At 47.1% G+C, this 19504-nt stretch overlaps 1 protein-coding gene across 1 annotated transcript; it reads right to left on the bottom strand.

The window, feature by feature from the left end:
• Window positions 1-10792: 10792 nt before the first annotated feature.
• LOC119928894 (C2 calcium-dependent domain-containing protein 4A-like) lies at window positions 10793-16699 on the bottom strand. Its single transcript, XM_038747404.1, has 2 exons — window positions 16664-16699; window positions 10793-11738 (listed from the first exon to the last, which is right to left on the bottom strand). The coding sequence occupies exon 2, from the start codon at window positions 11717-11719 to the stop codon at window positions 11057-11059; it is 663 nt and encodes a 220-aa protein (XP_038603332.1). The 5' UTR covers window positions 11720-11738; window positions 16664-16699; the 3' UTR covers window positions 10793-11056.
• Window positions 16700-19504: the final 2805 nt, after the last annotated feature.

Below are 19504 nucleotides of genomic sequence, written 5' to 3'. Positions count from 1 at the left end.
AATTACAAACTTTGTCATGCAGTTTTGAAAGATTTGGAAATGTTCACTCGATCAACCAATCATGTTTATTGAGTGCTTACTATGTGCAGACCACTGCACTAAGTGCTCGGGAGAGTGCCATGCAACAGAGTTAGCAGACATGTTCTCTGCCTAAAATCAGCTTGCTGTCTAAAGGGGGGAGACGATCATTAATACGAATAATATATAATATATATTTTAAAGATATGTACATTAGTGCTGTGCGGTTGAGCGTGGGGGGCAAATATCAAATGCCCAAACAACGCAGATCCAAGTGCATAGACGACAAGGAAGGGACAAGGGAAATTTTATATTTGGAAAAAGAAATAAGCTTATGCAGACTAACAGAAAATTTGACTGCTAGTATATGAAAAATTCTGTTCTATTTTGTGTGTCAACAAATGCAATTCCTGCATGTAAAATATATGTGCTTTTGGCACTGTCGAATTCAGAGTGTTTATTCCCAACTTTTGTAAAAAAAATACCTTCCCTGCCTAAGGTTAAAGATATGGTATCTCTAAAGATATTAGAGAAGCAGCGTGGCTCAGTGGAAAGAGGATGGGCTTGGGAGACAGAGGTCATGGGTTCTAATCCCCACTCCGCAACTTGTCAGCTGTGTGACTTTGGGCAAGGCACTTAACTTCTCTGAGCCTCAGTTCCCTCATCTGTAAAATAGGGATTAAGCCTATGAGCCCCAGGTGGGACAACCTGCCTCCTAAGTATCGCTGTTTTTCACTAAGAGAATCGTAAATATATGGCTGGCTGAGCATTTCAACCAAAGCATCACGTATCAGCGCTGAGCTGTCAAAATCAGACATGTCCCAGGCAACATTGCCCCTCACAACATTGTTATCCCATTATAGTTCATCTGCACCATATCAATGCACCACTTTGTCGGAGAGCTACCAGCTCTGTGCACTGTCACCAGGAACATCTATGTAGCCTGGCTCAAGCCTCAGATTGTCCCCCTTCTCTGCTGTAATCTTTTTTTTGAAAAAAAAAAAAAAAACATCCCAGGGATTTTAACATCCATTTATAAGAATAAGACAGTGGGAAAAGTGATCTCTCTGCTCATTCTACATTATATAGTATTTTCCAATACAATATAATAATATAATAATAACGATGGTATTTGTTAAGCACTTACTAGGAGCAAAGCACTGTTCTAAGTGCTGGGGAGGATACAAGGTGATCAGGTTGTTATTATTATTATTAGTAGTAGTAGTACAGTGCTTTACACATCATCATCAATCGTATTTATTGAGCACTTACTGTGTGCAGAGCACTGTACTAAGCGCTTGGGAAGTCCAAGTTGGCAACATATAGAGATAGTCCCTACCCAACAGTGGGCTCACAGTCTAAAAACACACAGTAAGCGTTCAAAAATATTATTAATAGTAGTAATAATAAATTATGGCTAGGTACATAAGTGGTGTGGGACTGAGGGAGGGGGGTAAAAAGAGAGCAAATCCAAGTGTAAGGGTGATGTAGAAGGGAGTGGGAGAAGAGGAAATGAGGGTTTAGTCAGGAAGGGCCTGCTCCCTCCTTCCTCTCCCCTTCCTCCCCCTCTCCATGCCCCCCGCCTCACCTCCTTCCCTTCCCCACAGCGCCTGTATATATGTATATATGTGTACGTATTTATTACTCTTTATTTATTTATTTTACTTATGCATATCCTATTTATTTTATTTTGTTAATATGTTTTGTTTTGTTCTCTGTCTCCCCTTTCTAGACCGTGAGCCCACTGTTGGGTAGAGACCATCTCTGTATGTTGCCAACTTGTACTACCCAAGCACTTAGTACGGTGCTCTGCACACAGTAAGCGCTCAATAAATATGATTGATTGATTGAATAAGACTTTGAAGGTGGGAAGAGTAATCGTTGGTCAGCTATGAAGAGGGAGGGGGTTCCAGGCCAGCGGCAGGATGGGGGTGAGAGGTCCGCAGAAAGGTAGATGAGATTGAAGCACAGTGAGTGGGTTAGCATGAGAGGAGTGAAATGTGCGGGCTGGGTTGTATTAGGAGAGTAGCAAAGTGAGATAGGAAGGGACAAGGTCATTGAGTGCTTTAAAGCTGATAATAAGGAGGAGTTCCTGTTTGAATGCCCTCCCTCCACACATCAGCCAAGCTAGCTCTCTTCCTCCCTTCAAAGCCCTACTGAGAGCTCACCTCCTCCAGAAGGCCTTCCCAGACTGAGCCTCCTTTTTCCTCTCCCCCTCCCCATCCCTTCCGCCCTACCCCCTTCCCTTCCCAACAGCCCTTGTATATATGTTTGTACAGATTTATTGCTCTATTTATTTTACTTGTACATATTTACTATTCTATTTATTTTGTTAATGATGTGCATATAGCTATAATTCTATTTGTTCTGATGATTTTGACACCTGTCTACATGTTTTGTTTCGTTGTCCGTCTCCCTGCTTCTAGATGTGAGCCCGTTGCTCGGTAGGGACCGTCTCTATATGTTGCCGGCTTGTACTTCCCAAGCACTTAGTACAGTGCTCTGCGCACAGTAAGCGCTCAATAAATACGATTGAATCAATCAATCATATTAATTGAGCACTTACTGTGTGCAGAGCACTGTACTAAGCACTTGAATGAATGAATGAATGTATAAGAGACAGGAGGCAGGGAGGTCAGCAAGGTCATGTCTATCAACTCTGTTGTATTGAACTCTCCCAAAAGCTTAGTATGTTGCTCTGGACACAGTAAGAACTCAATAAATACGATAGGTTGATTGAATGATTGATTGACTGATTGATTCCAATGAGAAATGGCATTACTGTGGTTGAGTTAGTCCCCTCTACTCTGGAAAGTCAATAGTCATTACATTTTTTTCTGTTAGGTTTTCATTTAAATTTTTGAGAAGCAGCGTGGCTCAGTGGAAAGACCATGGGCTTGGGAGTCAAAGGTCGTGGGTTCTCATCCCGGCTCCGCCACTTGTCAGCTGCGTGACTTTGGGCAAGTCACTGCACTTCTCTGTGTCTCAGTTGCCTCATCTGTAAAATGGGGATTAAGACCATGAGCCCCATGTGGGGCAACCTGATTACCTTGCATCTCCCCCAGCGCTTAGAACAGTGCACATAGTAACAGTGGCACACAGTAAGCGCTTAGCAAATGCTATCATTATTATTATTATTTAAATTATTTTTTTATGAGTGGACCTAAATCCTAGAATGATGTCAAACTGCATAATGTGAACTACTTTGTCTCAGGTATCAATCAATCAGTGGTATTTATTATTAGTATTATGGTATTTATTAAGCACTTACTATGTGTCAAGTAATAATAATAATGATGGCATTTATTAAGTGCTTACTATGTGCAAAGCACTGTTCTAAGCGCTGGGGAGGTTTTAAGGAGATCAGGTTGTCCCATGGGGGGGGGCTCACGGTCTTAATCCCCATTTTACAGATGAGGGAACTGAGGCACAGAGAAGTTAAGCGACTTGCCCAAAGTCACGCAGCTGACAGGTGACAGGGTCAGGATTCGAACCCAGGACCCCCAACTCCAAAGCCCATGTTCTTTCCACTGAGCCACGCTGCTTCTCTGAGCACTGAGGTATTACAAGATATTCAGGTTGGACACAGTCCCGGTCCCACAAGGGGCTCACAGTCTAAGTGAGCACCCACTAGGTGATGAGCACTGTCCTAGGAGCTTGGGAGAGCACAATTGAGTTGGTAGATAGTATCTCTGCCATCAGGGATTTAACAGTCTAGGGCTGGTCAGTAAATCTTCCCCCGAAGCCAAGAGGTGGGAGTAGTCGGGGAGTTTTGTAGTTGAAAAACAGAAACATAACAAGATTTTAATCTCTTGCTTGCCTTGGGGCAGTCTGGAATTTGCCTGGCCTCACAAAGAATAAATCTATTGTGCACTATAATTCCCACATGCCCAAACAAAAAAAGAAATGAGGTAGGTGTTAAGCCTCTAAGACTTCCTCTTATTTCTGAATTTTCACATATATTTTGTTGGGAAAATCCTGTTGGGTATAGCTGCACCCTCCCATTTATCCTCTTCTCCTAACAATTTGGGGATTAATTTAAGGTGTTGGGGAGGGGGGTGTTGGTAGAAGTGTAGGGAATATCGAAAAACCATTTGGAGTGAGCAGTACTGAGGTCTGGTTATCATTCGTTCATTTCATTCAATCGTATTTATTGAGCATTTACTGTATGCAGAGCACTGTACTAAGCGCTTGGGAAGTACAAGTTGGTGACATATAGAGACGGTCCCTACCCAACAACAGGCTCACAGTCTAGAAGGGGGAGACAGACAACAAAACAAGACATGTGGACAGATGTCGTCAGAATAAATAGAATTAAAGCTAAATGCACCTCATTAACAAAATAAATAGAATAGTAAATATGTACAAGTAAAATAAATAGATCATAAATCTGTACAAACATGTATACAGGTGCTGTGGGGAGAGGAAGGAGGTAGGGCTGGGGAGGTTGGGGAGGAGGAGAGGAAAAAAGGAGGCTCAGTCTGGGAAGGCCTCTTGAAGGAGGTGAGCTCTCAGTAGGGCTTTGACATCATCAGTCTCTGAAGAGAATTGTAGTCCAATAGATTTTTTTCAAATTAATGCAGCTGTATCAGTACCACACTGAACAGTACTTTCCTAACGTTTTGAGCTTATTATGGGCAGCGAACCTGATGGCTAATTATGCTCTATTGTACTCTCCCAATCAATCAATCAATCGTATTTATTGAGCACTTACTGTGTGCAGAGCACTGTACTAAGCGCTTGGGAAGTACAAATTGGTGACATATAGAGAGTCCCTACCCAACAGTGGGCTCCCAGTCTAAAAGGGGGAGACAGAGAACAAAACCAAACATAGTAATAAAATAAATAAAATAGAATAGATATGTACAAGTAAAATAGAGTAATAAATATGTACAAACATATATAATCAGTGGCTACTGTGTGTACCAGGCACCGTTCTAAGCACCAAGGTGAAGACAAGCAAATCAGGTTGGGCACAAACCCCCGTCCCATATGGGGCTTAAGGCCTCTCCCCATTTTACAGACGAGGTAACCGAGGCCCAGAGAAGTGAAGCGATTTGCCCAAGGTCACACAGCAGACAGTGGAGTCCCTGAGGGGGCCGGGGGTCGGACCTGGACACTTGACGTCCATGAAGTAGGAGCTGGGGCTCTGTACCAGCCGCTTCTTCTTGTGTTTCCGCTTCTCCTTCTCGGGAGAGGGATGCAGGAGGTCTCTGTCGAGAGGCATGTTCGCGCGTCCGGCCCGTCACCGCCGGAAAGGTACAAGTGCTTAGTACAGTGCTCTGCACACAGTAAGTGCTCAATAAATACTCTCGATGGATTGTAGCCACTCTCCTCCCCCTTTTTGATTGAGCAGGGTGGAATCGCAGCCCCTTTAAATGAGTATAAACGCCTTTTGGGCAGGGATTGAGTCTACCGATTTGTGTGTGCGTTGTATTATCGCAAGTGCTTGGTACAGTGATCTGATACGGTAGGCACTCAATAAATATCACCGAATAACTGATTAATAACTCAATAAATAGGAATGATCGACTGACCGATTGCTCAATCAAGGATTTTAAGAGGTGAAAGCCCCCAAGATGGCAGGCACATAATTTGAGATGCCCACAAGATGGCAGCACATTTTACCAAAAATTAAAAATTGCCTCCTGTAAATTTGGTTTATCTATGAAATTTAAATTTCCACCCCATAGAGGCATAATTTTTGTCAATGATAAAATAATCATATGTTACTAGGAAATGATAGAAATGTATTTAGGTGCAAAAAGTCTGGCTATTGTAACTCCTTCCACCCCATTAAAAAATAAATAAAAAGCAAAACGCTCCAAAGTTCTTCTGTCGTTATTCTGACAGCCTGACATCCTGAGACCTGACAAGGTTGAGCAAACTGTTTGATTAATGAGGGTGCTGGTCTTATACGACAAACATGGCTCTATACCAAGCTCAATGCTATAAAATTGATTTATGTGCTTAAAAAGGAAAAGGCCATGGACTACACTTTTCACCTAATGAAATATTTTGGTGTCCCAAATTGTTTCATTTTCTAAAAATCTATTCAAAATAGGAACACCTTCTTGTGAACTCAAGTATTCCCCTTAGCTATTTACTTATTTTTTATTTCAAAAATTAAACTTTCTACTTAACTGTGACAGGTTTTCATGATACATGCCATGCTTCTCCTTAATTCCTCAAGTGCGGAACCGTAAATTTGAAAGTACGAATATGAACATTTAAGAATGACTTTATTCCTAAAATGCGGAACCGTAAATTTGAAAGTATGAAAATGAACATTTAAGAGTGACTTTTATGATAGCATATTGAATCGTTTTTCTTCAATATTTTCCTTAGCTTTTAGAGCAATGAAGTCACATTAACTACTTACCAATGGTATTAGCTTTTTCAGTATTAATTTTGAGGTGGCCATATATTAATAACTTTACTTTTAAAAATCACTTTTAATTTAAACGACAACTGGTACAGTAATATATCATTTCTTATGACTGATTCCACTAATTAAACCAAAATAGACCATTGGTAGAATGGTACCTCTAGATAACTTCAGCGGAGCTTAGTGTCAAAGCAGTGTGTCTTCGTGGAAAGAGTATTGGCCAGGGCATGAAAAGACGTGGGTTCTAATCCTGCCTCTGCCACGTGTGCTGTGTGACCTTAGGTAAATTACTTCACTTCTCTGTGCCTCAGTTACCTCATCTTAGTACAGTGCTTGGCACATGGTAAGCGCTTAACAAATAGCGTTAAAAAAAACAAAGACAATTGTTCCAGAAGGGAAATAAAGTCTGAATTCAAGCGGAACAGCCTTAGCCATGCCTATGCCCCTGCCTCCCACCCTTCTAAAGGGTTTAAAGTGTAGGGAGGAAACCTCACAGAGGTTGAGGTTGCCTTTTTGAAAATACCCAATGAGTTGGGAAGCGGCTGCACAAAAAGGCATTGGGGAGAGACTGGACTGTGAGTTTTAGACTGAACTCACTGTCAGCAGAGAATGTGTCTGTTATATGTTGCCAACTTGTACTTCCCAAGCACTTAGTACAGTGCTCTGCACACAGTAAGTACTCAATAAATACAATTGATTGAATGATTGATTGCCATATTGTACTCTCCCAGCGCTTAGTACAGTGCTTTGCACACAGTAAACACTCAATAAATATGACTGACTGAATGAATGAGACTCGTCCTCTTAAGAATTGGTGGAGTATTAAATCTTGGTGCTGAAATGGTTCTGGCGGATAGGACCTGGAGCCAAATGGGGCAAATCGTGATGCTTCAGGGCATTGTATGCCTTTCTAGCCTTATCTTTCTCTTGGGTCTCAACTTGGGATCCTGTCTCTGCTACTCTCCCATCCTTCCCAGCAGTATCCTCAGAGGAGCTCTCCTCCCTCCTCTCAAGTGCTACTCGGGCCACCTGTGCTTCTGACCCCATTCCCTCTCATCTCATGAAATCTCTCGCTCCGTCCCTTCTCCCCTCCTTAACTTCCATCTTCAACCGCTCACTCTCCACTGGTTCCTTCCCCTCTGCCTTCAAACATGCCCATGTCTCTCCCATCCTAAAAAAAACCCTCTGTTGACCCCACCTCACCTTCTAGTTATCGTCCCATCTCCCTCTTACCATTCCTTTCCAAACTCCTTGAACGAGTCGTCTACACGCGCTGCCTAGAATTCCTCAACACCAACTCTCTCCTCGACCCCCTCCAGTCTGGCTTCCGTCCCCTACATTCCACGGAAACTGCCCTCTCAAAGGTCACCAATGACCTCCTGCTTGCCAAATCCAACGGCTCATACTCTGTCCTAATCCTCCTCGACCTCTCAACTGCCTTCGACACTGTGGACCACCCCCTTCTCCTCAACACGCTATCTGACCTTGGCTTCACAGACTCCATCCTCTCCTGGTTCTCCTCTTATATCTCCGGTTGTTCATTCTCAGTCTCTTTTGCAGGCTCCTCCTCCCCCTCCCATCCCCTTACTGTGGGGGTTCCCCAAGGTGCAGTTTTTGGTCACCTTCTGTTCTCGATCTACACTCACTCTCTTGGTGACCTTATTCTTTCCCACAGCTTCAACTATCATCACTACACTGATGACACCCAAATCTACATCTCTGCCCCTGCTCTCTCCCCCTCCCTCCAGGCTCGCATCTCCTTCTGCCTTCAGGACATCTCCATCTGGATGTCTGCCCGTCACCTAAAACTCAACATGTCCAAGACAGAACTCCTTGTCTTCCCTCCCAAACCTTGTCCTCTCCCTGACTTTCCCATCTCTGTTGACGGCACTACCATCCTTCCCGTCTCACGAGCCCGCAAACTTGGTGTCATCCTCGACTCCGCTCTCTCATTCACCCCTCACATCCAAGCCATCACCAAAACCTGCCGGTCTCGGCTCCACAACATTGCCAAGATCTGCCCTTTCCTCTCCATCCAAACCATTACGCTGCTCGTTCAAGCTCTCATCCTATCCCGTCTGGACTACTGCATCAGCCTCCTCTCTGATCTCCCATCCTCGTGTCTCTCCCCACTTCAATCCATGCTTCATGCCGCTGCCCGGATTGTCTTTGTCCAGAAATGCTCTGGGCATGTTACTCCCCTCCTCAAAAATCTCCAGTGGCTACCAATCAATCTGCGCATCAGGCAGAAACTCCTCACCCTCGGCTTCAAGGCTGTCCATCACCTCACCCCCTCCTACCTCACCTCCCTTCTCTCCTTCTGCAGCCCAGCCCACACCCTCTGCTCCTCTGCTGCTAATCTCCTCACTGTGCCTCATTCTCGCCTGTCCCGCCGTTGACCCCCGGCCCACGTCATCCCCCGGGCCTGGAAAGCCCTCCCTCTGCCCATCCACCAAGCTAGCTCTCTTCCTCCCTTCAAGGCCCTACTGAGAGCTCACCTCCTCCAGGAGGCCTTCCCAGACTGAGCCCCCTCCTTCCTCTCCCCTTCGTCCCCCTCTCCATTCCCCTCGTTTTACCTCCTTCCCTTCCCCACAGCACCTGTATATATGTATATATGTTTGTACATATTTATTACTCTATTTATTTTACTTGTACATATCTATTCTATTTATTTTATTTTGTTAATATGTTTTGTTTTGTTCTCTGTCTCCCCCTTCTAGACTGTGAGCCCACTGTTGGGTAGGGACTGTGTCTATATGTTGCCAGCTTGTACTTCCCAAGCGCTTAGTACAGTGGTCTGCACACAGTAAGCACTCAATAAATACGATTGTTTGATTGATTGCTGTTCTGTCTCCCCCCTAGAGGGCTAGAAGAGCTGAGGGAACCACTTATCAACTGGGTGGGTATGTCCCCCAAATCCTGATAGGAGCTCCAGGTCCATTTTTACAACTGCGTCACCCAGAACGGCCCAGGTCCCTTCATTCATTTTGATGGAGTTTGGATCACTGCAGCCATTGAGAAGCAGCAGCGCCCAGTGCCTAGGACCTGGTTTCTAATCCCGGCTCCATTATTTGTCTGCTGTGTCACCTTGGGCAAGTCACCTAACTACTCTGTGCCTCAGCACCGTCATCTTTAAAATGGGGATTCAATTCCTGTGCTCCCTCCTACTTAGACTATGATCCCCATGGGGGACCCAATGATCTCATATCGGAGGATCAGCGTGGCCTAGTGGATAGAGCACGGGACTGAGAGTCAGAAGGTCACGGGTTCTAATCCTGATTCCGTCACGTGTCTGTTGTATGGCCTAAGGCAAGCCCCTTCCCTTCTCTGTGCCTCAGTTACCTCGCCTGTAAGCCGGGGATGAATGGGAGCCCTGTGTGGGACACGGACTGTGTCCAACTGGATTTGTTTGTATCCACCCCCCACATGCTTAGTACACTGCCTGACAGGTAGTAAGCGCTTAATATCATAATTATTATTATTACCCCAGCACTTCGTTCATTGCGTGCTACATAGCGAGCACTTAAATACCACGGTTATAATAGCAGCCCAAATGCTGCTTTTTTCACTCCCTGGGACCACGGGGTTGAACATGGAAACCAGCTAGAAATGAGGGAAGGATAGAGCAGCATATGTGCAGGTTTGGGGCCTGGGGATCTCGGCTCTCCGGGGCTCTGCTGCCGCACTTCTCCCAAGTGGGAAGGAGAGCCAGGTGAAGAAAAAATGAATCAACTTTATTTTTTGTGAAGGAGCCTCGTGCGGGGATATAAATATGGGAAATGGGGAGAGGGAGTGGGAGGGCGGTCAGTCAGCCGGCCAATGGGTGGGCAGTCATTCAGTCATGCAGGCAGTGGACCATCTGTCAGTCAGTCGGTCATCAGTCAGGCAGTCAGTTGGCCCTCAGTCAGTCAGGCAGGCAGTGATCAGTCAGGTAGGTTGTTGTCAGTCAGACAAGTCTCTCATCAGTCAGGCAGGTGGTCATCAGTCAGGCGGTCTTCAGGCAGGCGGTCATCAGGCAGGTGGTCGTTGGTCAGGTGGTCTTCAGTCAGGCAGTCATCAGTCAGGCAGTCATCAGGCAGGTGGTTGTCAGCCAGTAGTCAGCCAGTTGTCAGTAAGGCAAGTGGTTTTCAGTCAGGCAGGCAGTCATCAGTCATCAGTCAGTCAGGCAGGTGGTCATAAGTTGGGCAGTCGTCAGTCAGTTGTCAGTCAGTCAGGCAGGCGGTTGTTGAGTCAGGCAGGTGGTCATCGAGTCAGGCAGGTGGTCATTGAGACAGGCAGTTGTCAGTTGTCAGTCAGTTGGCTGTCAGTCAGTCAGGCAGTCGGTTGGCTGTCAGGCAGGCAGGTGGTTGTCAGTCAGCCATCAGTCAGGCAGGCAGGCAGTTGTCGAGTCAGGCAGGCGGCCGTCAGTCAGGCAAGTTGGTCGTCAGGGAGGCGGTTATCAGTCAGTTGGCCAGCAGTCTGTCAGGCAGGCAGTTGTTGAGTCGGGCAGGTGGTTGTCAGTCAGGCACGTCGGTCGTCGGTCAGGCAGGTCAGGCAGGTGGTTGTCAGTCAGTCAAGCAGGTGGTTGTTACCGAGCAGGTGGCCATCAGTCAGGCAAGTCGGTCGTCAGTCAGTCAGGCAGGCGGTCGTCATCATTCAGGCGAGGGGTCATCAGTCGGTCGTCAGTCGGGCAATTGGGTGGGTGGGTCGGTGTGTGCAGTAGCGGGTGAGTCGGAGGGGTCTTAGGGGTGCGAGGCCGAGCTCCCTGCGGCGGCCCCCCCGAGAACGGCAGGGCGTCGCTGAGGGCGGGGGCCGGGCCGGGCCGAGGCAGGCCCTCAGGCCCCAAGGCCGGGCCCACCACGAGGACGGCGGCGGCGGCGGCGGTGCCCTTGGCGTTGTCGACACGGGGGTGGCGTCGTCGTCGTCGTCCTGGCTGGAGCTGGAGGTTGGCGTCCCCAGGAACAGCGATTCCTTGCGGCGGGTGTGGGGGCTCTCGAGCAGCGCGCAGAAGCCGTAGGAGGTGGGGCCGCGGGCCAGGTGCCGCAGCGACAGTGCCGCCTGAGAACGCGGGTCCCAGTCCGTGCGGGACGAGCCCGGGCACCGGGATGGGCACTCTGGGCACCCCGGACCCGACCCCACCTCCACCCGCCGCCCACCCCCAGACCCCCGCAGCCGGGGTGGGATGCAGAACTCGGGGATGCGGTCTGGGGTCAGCACGTTGGCCGACGATGACGAGGACGAGGACGACGACGACGACGAGGAGGCTGCGGCCCGCCGAGCCCGGCCCCGAGCCAGTCCTTCCCCGGCCCGCACCAGCCGCTCCAGGCACCACATCGGAGCGGCTGGTGGGATCCTGCAACACACCCAAAATCAATCAATCGTATTTATTGAGCACTTACTGTGTGCAGAGCACCGTACTAAGTGCATGGGAAGGACAACTTGGCAACATATAGAGACAGTCCCTACCCGACAGTGGGCTCACAGTCTAGAAGGGGGAGACAGAGAACAAAACCAAACATACTAACAAAATAAAATAAATAGAATAGATATGTACAAGTAAAATAAATAGAGTCACAAATATGTACAGGTATATATACATATATACAGGTGCTGTGGGGAAGGGAAGGAGGTAAGATGGGGGGATGGAGAGGGGATGACGGGGAGAGGAAGGAAGGGGCTCAGTCGGGGAAGGCCTCCTGGAGGAGGTAAGCTCTCAGTAGGGCCTTGAAGGGAGGAAGAGAGCAAAACCACGCTCACTCTCCCCCTCCCGCAACACACCCACAGCCACACCCCCTCTCCCCATCCCGCAACACACCCTCAACCACACTCCCTCTCCCTCTCCCGCAACACACCCTCAACCACACTCCCTCTCCCCATCCTGCAACACACCCTCAACCACACTCACCCTCCCTCTCCCACAACACACCCGCAACCACACGCCCTCTCCCCCCCTGCAACACACCCACAACCACACTCCCTCTCCCCCAACACACCCGCAACCACACTCCCTCTCCCCCTCCCGCAAAACACCCGCAGCCACACTCCCTCTCCCCATCCTGCAACACACCCTCAACCACACTCACCCTCCCTCTCCCGCAACACACCCGCAACCACACGCCCTCTCCCCCCCTGCAACACACCCACAACCACACTCCCTCTCCCCCAACACACCCGCAACCACACTCCCTCTCCCCCAACACACCCGCAACCACACTCCCTCTCCCCCTCCTGCAACACACCCGCAGCCACACTCCCTCTCCCCCTCCTGCAGCACACCCGCAGCCACACTCCCTCTCCCCCTCCTGCAACACACCCAAAACCACGCTCACTCTCCCCCTCCTGCAACACACCCTCAACCACACTCACTTTCCCTCTCCCCCCTTCAAACCCCTCCTGAGAGCTCACCTCCTCCAGGAGGCCTTCCCACACCGAGACCCCTCTTGGTCCCCCTCCCCATCCCCCCAGCACTCCTGTAAATTTGTACAGATTTCCTTCATTCAATCGTATTTATTGAGTGATTACTGTGTGCAGAGCACTGGACTAAGCGCTTGGGAAGGACATTCACTCATTCATTCAATCGTATTTATTGAGCGCTTACTGTGTGCAGAGCACTGGACTTAAGCGCTTGGGAAGGACAAGTTGGCAACATACAGAGCCGGTCCCTACCCAACAGTGGGTTCACAGTCTAGAAGGGGGAGACCGACAACAAAACAAAACATTAACAAAATAAAATAGAATAAATATGTTCATTCATTCATTCAATTATTATTTATTGAGCGCTTACTATGTGCAGGGCACTAGACTAAGCTCTTGGAAAGGACATTCATTCATTCAATCGTATTTATTGAGCGCTTCCTGTGTGCAGAGCACTGGACTAAGTGCTTGGGAAGTACATGCTGGCAGCATATAGAGACGGTCCCTACCCAACAACGGACTCAAAAGTCTAGAAGGGGGAGACAGACAACAAAACAAAACATATTAACAAAATTAAATAGAATATGTACAAATAAATAGAGTAATAAATACGTACAAACATATACAGGTGCTGTGGGGAGGGGAAGGAGGTAAGGCGGGGGGATGGGGAAGGGGGCGGATTTCATTCAATCATATTTATTGAGCGCTTACTGTGTGCAGAGCACTGGACTAAGCGCTTCGGAAGTACAAGTTGGCAACATATAGGGACAGTCCCTACCCAACAGCGGGCTCACAGTCTAGAAGGGGGAGACAGACAACAAAACAAAATATATTAACAAAATAAAATAAATAGAATAAATAAGTTCATTCATTCAATCGTATTTATTGAGCGCTTACTGTGTGCAGAGCTGGGATTTGAACCCACGACCTCTGACTCCAAAGCCTGGGCTCTTCCCACTGAGCCACACTGCTTCCCTATTTATTGAGCGCTTCCTGTGTGCAGAGCACTGGACTAAGCGCTTGGGAAGGACAAGTCGGCAACATATTGAGACGGTCTCTACCCAACAACGGGCTCACAGTCTAGAAGGGGGAGACAGACAACAGAACATGTAATCAGGTGTCCATGCCATCAGAATAAATAGAATTAAAGCTGCCCAACTTCCTTCCCCTCCCCGCAGCACTTCTGCATATTTGTACAGATTTATTACTCTATTTTCATTCAATCATATTTATTGAGCGCTGACTGTGTGCAGAGCACTGAACTAAGGGCTTGGGAAGTACAAGTCGGCAACATATTTACTATTCTATTTATTTTATTCTGTTAATATGTTTTGTTATGTTGTCTGTCTCCCCCGTCTAGACTGTGAGCCCACTGTTGGGTAGGGACTGTTTCTATCTGTTGCCAACTTGTACTTCCCAAGCGCTTAGTACAGTGCTCTGCACACAGTAAGCGCTCAATAAATACGACTGAATGAACATATACAAGCGCTTAGTCCAGTGCTCTGCACACAGTCAGCGCTCAATAAATACGATTGAATGAATATAGAGACGGTCCCTACCCACCAACGGACTCACAGTCTAGAGGCGGGGAGACAGACAACAAAACAAAACATGTAGACGGGTGTCAAAATTGTCAGAACAAATAGAATTAAAGCTGCCCTACCTCTTTCCCCTCCCCGCAGCACTTCTGTATTTTTGTTACAGGTTTATTAATCTATTTCCATTCAGTCAGTCGTATTTGCTGAGCGCTTACGGTGTGCAGAGCACTGGACTAGGCGCTTGGGAGACTACAAATCAGCAACCTATACAGAGGATCTCTACCCAACAGCGGCCTAAGTCTATGATGTGTCTAGACTGTGAGCCCACTGCTAGGTAGGGACCGTCTCTATATGTTGCCAACTTGGACTTCCCAAGCGCTTAGTACAGTGCTCGGCACACAGTAAGCGCTCACTGATTGATTGATAATTCTATTTATTCTGACGGTTTTGACACCTGACTACAAGTTTTGTTTTGTTGTCTGTACCCCCACTAGACTGTGTGCCCGTTTTGGGCAGGGATTGTCTCACTTTATTGCTGTATTGTCCTTTCCAAGCGCTTAGTACAGTGCTCTGCACACAGTAAGCGCTCAATAAATACGATTGAATGAAAGAATGAGCCCCCTCTGCTCCTCCTCCCCTTCCCTCGCCCCCACTCCCTCCCTCTTTCCCCTCCACCCAGCACTTCTGTATATCTGCACAGATTTATTACTCTATTTTCATTCATTCGGTCGTATTTATTGAGCGCTTACTGTGTGCAGAGCACTGTACTAAGCGCTTGGGAGAGTACAAGTCGGCAACAGATAGAGACGGTCCCTACCCAACAAGGGGCTCACAGTCTAGGCTGTGTCTACAGCTATAATTCTATTTATTCTGACGGTTTTCACACCTGTCTACATGTTTTGTTGCCTGTCTTCCCCTTCTAGCCCGTGAGCCCGTTGCTGGGTAGGGCCCGTCTCTATATGTTGCCCATTTGTACTTTCCAAACGCTTAGTACAGTGCTCTGCACACAGTGCTCAATAAAATATGATTGAATGAATGAATGAGCAGGACAGAAGCAAGCTTCCCCACCCCGGAAAACGGCTTCGATTCTATTTTCCAACGCTTCTATCCTCACCCCACCAGCAGGACTTCCCAATCCGCCCCCAGCCCCACAGCCTATATATATATATATATATATATATATATATATATATATATATATATATAATAATTATATATTATTATATATATATAATTCAATTTATTTATATCGATCCCTATTTGCTTGTATTGCCGTCTGTCTCCACCCCCTCTGGACTGTGTGCCCGTTTTGGGCAGGGATTGCCTCGCTTTATTGCTGTATTGTTCTTTCCAAGCGCTTAGTCCAGTGCTCTGCACACAGTAAGCGCTCGGAAAATATGATTGAATGAATGAATCTATAATTTTGTTTATATTGCTGCCTGATTACTTGTATTAATAATATCTGTCTCCCCCCTATAGACTGTGAGCCCGTTTTGGGCAGGGATTGTCTCTATTGTTGTTTTGTACTTTCCAAGTGCTCAGTCCAGTGCTCTGCACACAGTAAGCGCTCAGAAAATATGATTGTATGAATGAAAGGATGAATCTATAATTCTGTTTATTTATATTGCTTCCTGATTACTTGTATTAATATCTGTCTCCCCCCTGTAGACTGTGAGCCCGTTTTAGACAGGGATTGTCTCTACTGTTGTTCTGTACTTTCCAAGTGCTTAGTCCAGTAATCTGCACACAGTAAGCACTCAATAAATCATCATCAATCGTATTTATTGAGCGCTTACTGTGTGCAGAGCACTGTACTAAGCGCGTTTGAATAAATGAATGACTCCACGTCCCTTAGCCTGGTCCCCAGGCAGCCAGCCCCAAAGCGTTGGAATGGTCAGGATGGATTTATTTTGCTAGCTGGGGATCGTTTGGAAGGACCAATGCCCACATAAATTTCTTCAGAACCAATGGTCCGGATGGATTTATTTTGCTAGCTGGGGATCGTTTGGAATGACCACCGCCCACGTAATAGCCTATTTCTTCAGAACAACCGCAAAAAAGCTATGATCCTCCCCCTTTGAAGCTGCTGCCGTCTCTGCCAGCCCTACAAGGGTGGGCGAGGGAGATCCACCCCTTGCCATCTGGGACATGCATCATCATCATCAATCGTATTTATTGAGCGCTTACTATGTGCAGAGCACTGTACTAAGCGCTTGGGAAGTACAAATTGGCACATATAGAGACAGTCCCTACCCAACAGTGGGCTCACATGCATGTTTTGAAAAGCAGAAAGAGCAGAGAAACAATGCAGCGGGTACTTTCTTACCTATTTAGAAACGCATCGATGCCCCTGCTGCTCTCCAAGGAGGTGGCTCCTCTCGGGGCTGAAGCTCCGGGTGGGCTCACGAGTTCAGTGGCCCACTAGCCAAGGCCAGGCAGGCCTTGGCTTTATAGCAGTGGCAGGGACCTGCTGCCAATGAGCAGGCAGGGCGAGCAAGCTCCCGCCCCCGGAGAGCCCCTGGGATGACATCCCTTCCTGGCTAATCCCACATCCCTCCCTCCTTCCCTCCCCCTTCTTAGAGCCACGTGGCTGGTGGAGTTGAGAAACTTCAGGCAAGCCGTAGTCAGGACTAAAACACACACAGGTTGTCCAAAGGTCGAAACAGCAGGCCAACGGTTCTGAAACCACCGATCGATCGAGGGTAGTTATTGAACGCCTGCTCAGGGCAGAGCATCCTTTTTCTATTCGATACTAATAACTATTATGGTATTTGTTAAACGCTTACTATGTGCCGGGCACTGTTCTAAGCGCTGGGGTGGTTACAGGCAAACAGGGTTGGACACAGTCCCCGTCCCGCATACGGCTCACGGTCTTAATGCCCGTTTTACCGATGAGGCAACTGAGGCCCAGAAAAGTGAAGCGATTTGCCCGCGGTCACACAGAGGACAAGTGACAGAGCTGGCATTAGAAGCCATGACCTTCTGATTCCTGGTAGTTAATCAGTTGATCGAAGGTAGTTACTGAATACTTATTGTGTGCACAATCAATCAATCAATCGTATTTATTGAGCACTTATCGTGTATAGGGCACTGTACTATGTGCTTGGGAGAGTACAATAAAACAGACTTGGTAGGCACATTCCCTGTCCGCAACGAGTTTACAGTCTAGAGGAGTCTGCAGTCTACAGTCTAGAATTAGTAATCACGGAACCTCATTTCATTCAATCGTATTTATTGCATGCTTACTGTGTGCAGAGCACTGTACTAAGTGCTTGAGCACTGTACTGAGCACTTGAGCACTATACTAAGCGCTGAACCTCCTAAAGCTTCAGCCTGCAATTGCTACCCAGATATAGGTAACGAAGCACTTGGAGCCACAGAAAGAGAGGAGTAATAATGATGATAATAATAATAATAATAACAATAATAATATTTGTTAAGTGCTTACTGTGTGCCAGGCACTGTACTAAGTGCTGGCATTGATACAAGCAATCAGTGGGACACAGTCTCTGTCCCGCATGGGGCTCACAGTCTTAATCTTCGTTTTATAGATAGCAGGGCCTAATGGAAAGGGCATGGGCCCGGGAGCTAGAGGACCTGGGTTCTGATCCTGACTCTGCCAATTGCTTGCTGTGTGACCCTTGAACAAGTCACTTCACTTCTCTGAGCCTCAGTTCTCCTGTTCTCCCTCCTACTTAGACTGTGAGCCCCATGCGGGACAAGGACTGCATCCTACCCAATTAATGGGTACCTATCCTAGCGCTTAAAACAGTGTTTGACACATAGTAAGGTCTTAACAAGTACCATTAAAAAAAACAAAACCAAAAAACAACCTGTGGTGTGAGCCTGCTGTTGGGTAGGGACCGTCTCTATATGTTGCAAACTTGTACTCCCCAAGCTCTTAGTACAGAGCTCTGCACACAGTAAGCGCTCAATAAATACGATTGAATGAATGAATGAATGAATGAACGAATGAATGAATGGTGTGAGGGAGGGGGTTGTCACTTCCCAGGTTCGTGAAAGTAACTATGAGCCCCAAGCAGGCCAGGTTCTGTATCCAACCTGATTATCTTGTATCTACCTTAGAGAAGCAGCGTGGCTCAGTGGAAAGAGCCCGGGCTTTGGAGTCAGAGGTCATGGGTTCAGATCCCGGCTCCGCCACTTGTCAGCTGTGTGACTTTGGGCAAGTCACTTCACTTCTCTGGGCCTCAGTTACCTCATCTGTGAAATGGGGATTAAGACTGTGAGCCCCCCGTGGAATAACCTGATCACCTTGTAACCTCCCCAGCGCTTAGAACAGTGCTTTGCACATAGTAAGCGCTTAATAAATGCCATCATTATTATTATTATTACCCCAGCACTTAGTACAGTGCTTGGCATAGAGTCAGCACTTAACAAAATGTCATAATTGTAAATTAGAATGATTGAAGGGAGTTGAAGGGGCTTGTTAGATGAGGAAGAAAAAGGGATGTTTTTGAGTTGATACTGTTTTATTTTCTATTTATTTTCACGTCAACAGCTGCTATATATTGCTTAATTTAAACCTACTTGTCTTCAGTCTTAAATTGTAGCTCTTATAGGAATGGGATTGCAATTTTCACTTCTTCTATGTTCTTCAAGTGCCTAGTGGGTACTCATTAAAAGCCTTTGTTGACGATAATGATGATGAAATGATAAGATGATGATGACGATGATGATAATGATGATGATTTTCGAGTAGGCAAAAGAGCGGTCAAGTGAATGGAGTAAAAAAATGAGAGTTGGGACTCTGGGATTCGGTCCACACCCTCTCAAGAACTCGATCAGGCAACATCCTTATCGATTCCTCAGATCCTAGTCATTCTCAGTCCTCTCTGTTACTGGCCATCCTTACATTACACTATCTTCTCTTATAGTTCCGGGAACACCTTCCCTCCTTTTCCTTTGTAAACTTCCTTCTTGGCCACAGGCCTGGGAGTCAGAGGACATGGGTTCGAATCCAGACTCTGCCACTTACCTGCTGGGTGGTCTTGGGTAAGTTCTCTCACTTCTCTGTGCCTCCGTTTCCTCATCTGTCAAATGGGGATTCAGTAACCTTTTCTCCCTCCCCCGTAGACTGTGAGCCCCGTGTGGCTGATTTCTGACCTGGTTATCTTTTATCTACCCCAGTGCTTGGTGCAGAGTAAAC

The sequence above is a fragment of the Tachyglossus aculeatus genome, chromosome 5, assembly GCF_015852505.1.
Source record: "Tachyglossus aculeatus isolate mTacAcu1 chromosome 5, mTacAcu1.pri, whole genome shotgun sequence".
Taxonomy (NCBI): Eukaryota; Metazoa; Chordata; class Mammalia; order Monotremata; family Tachyglossidae; genus Tachyglossus; species Tachyglossus aculeatus.
This window is presented reverse-complemented; position numbering and strand designations above follow the sequence as displayed.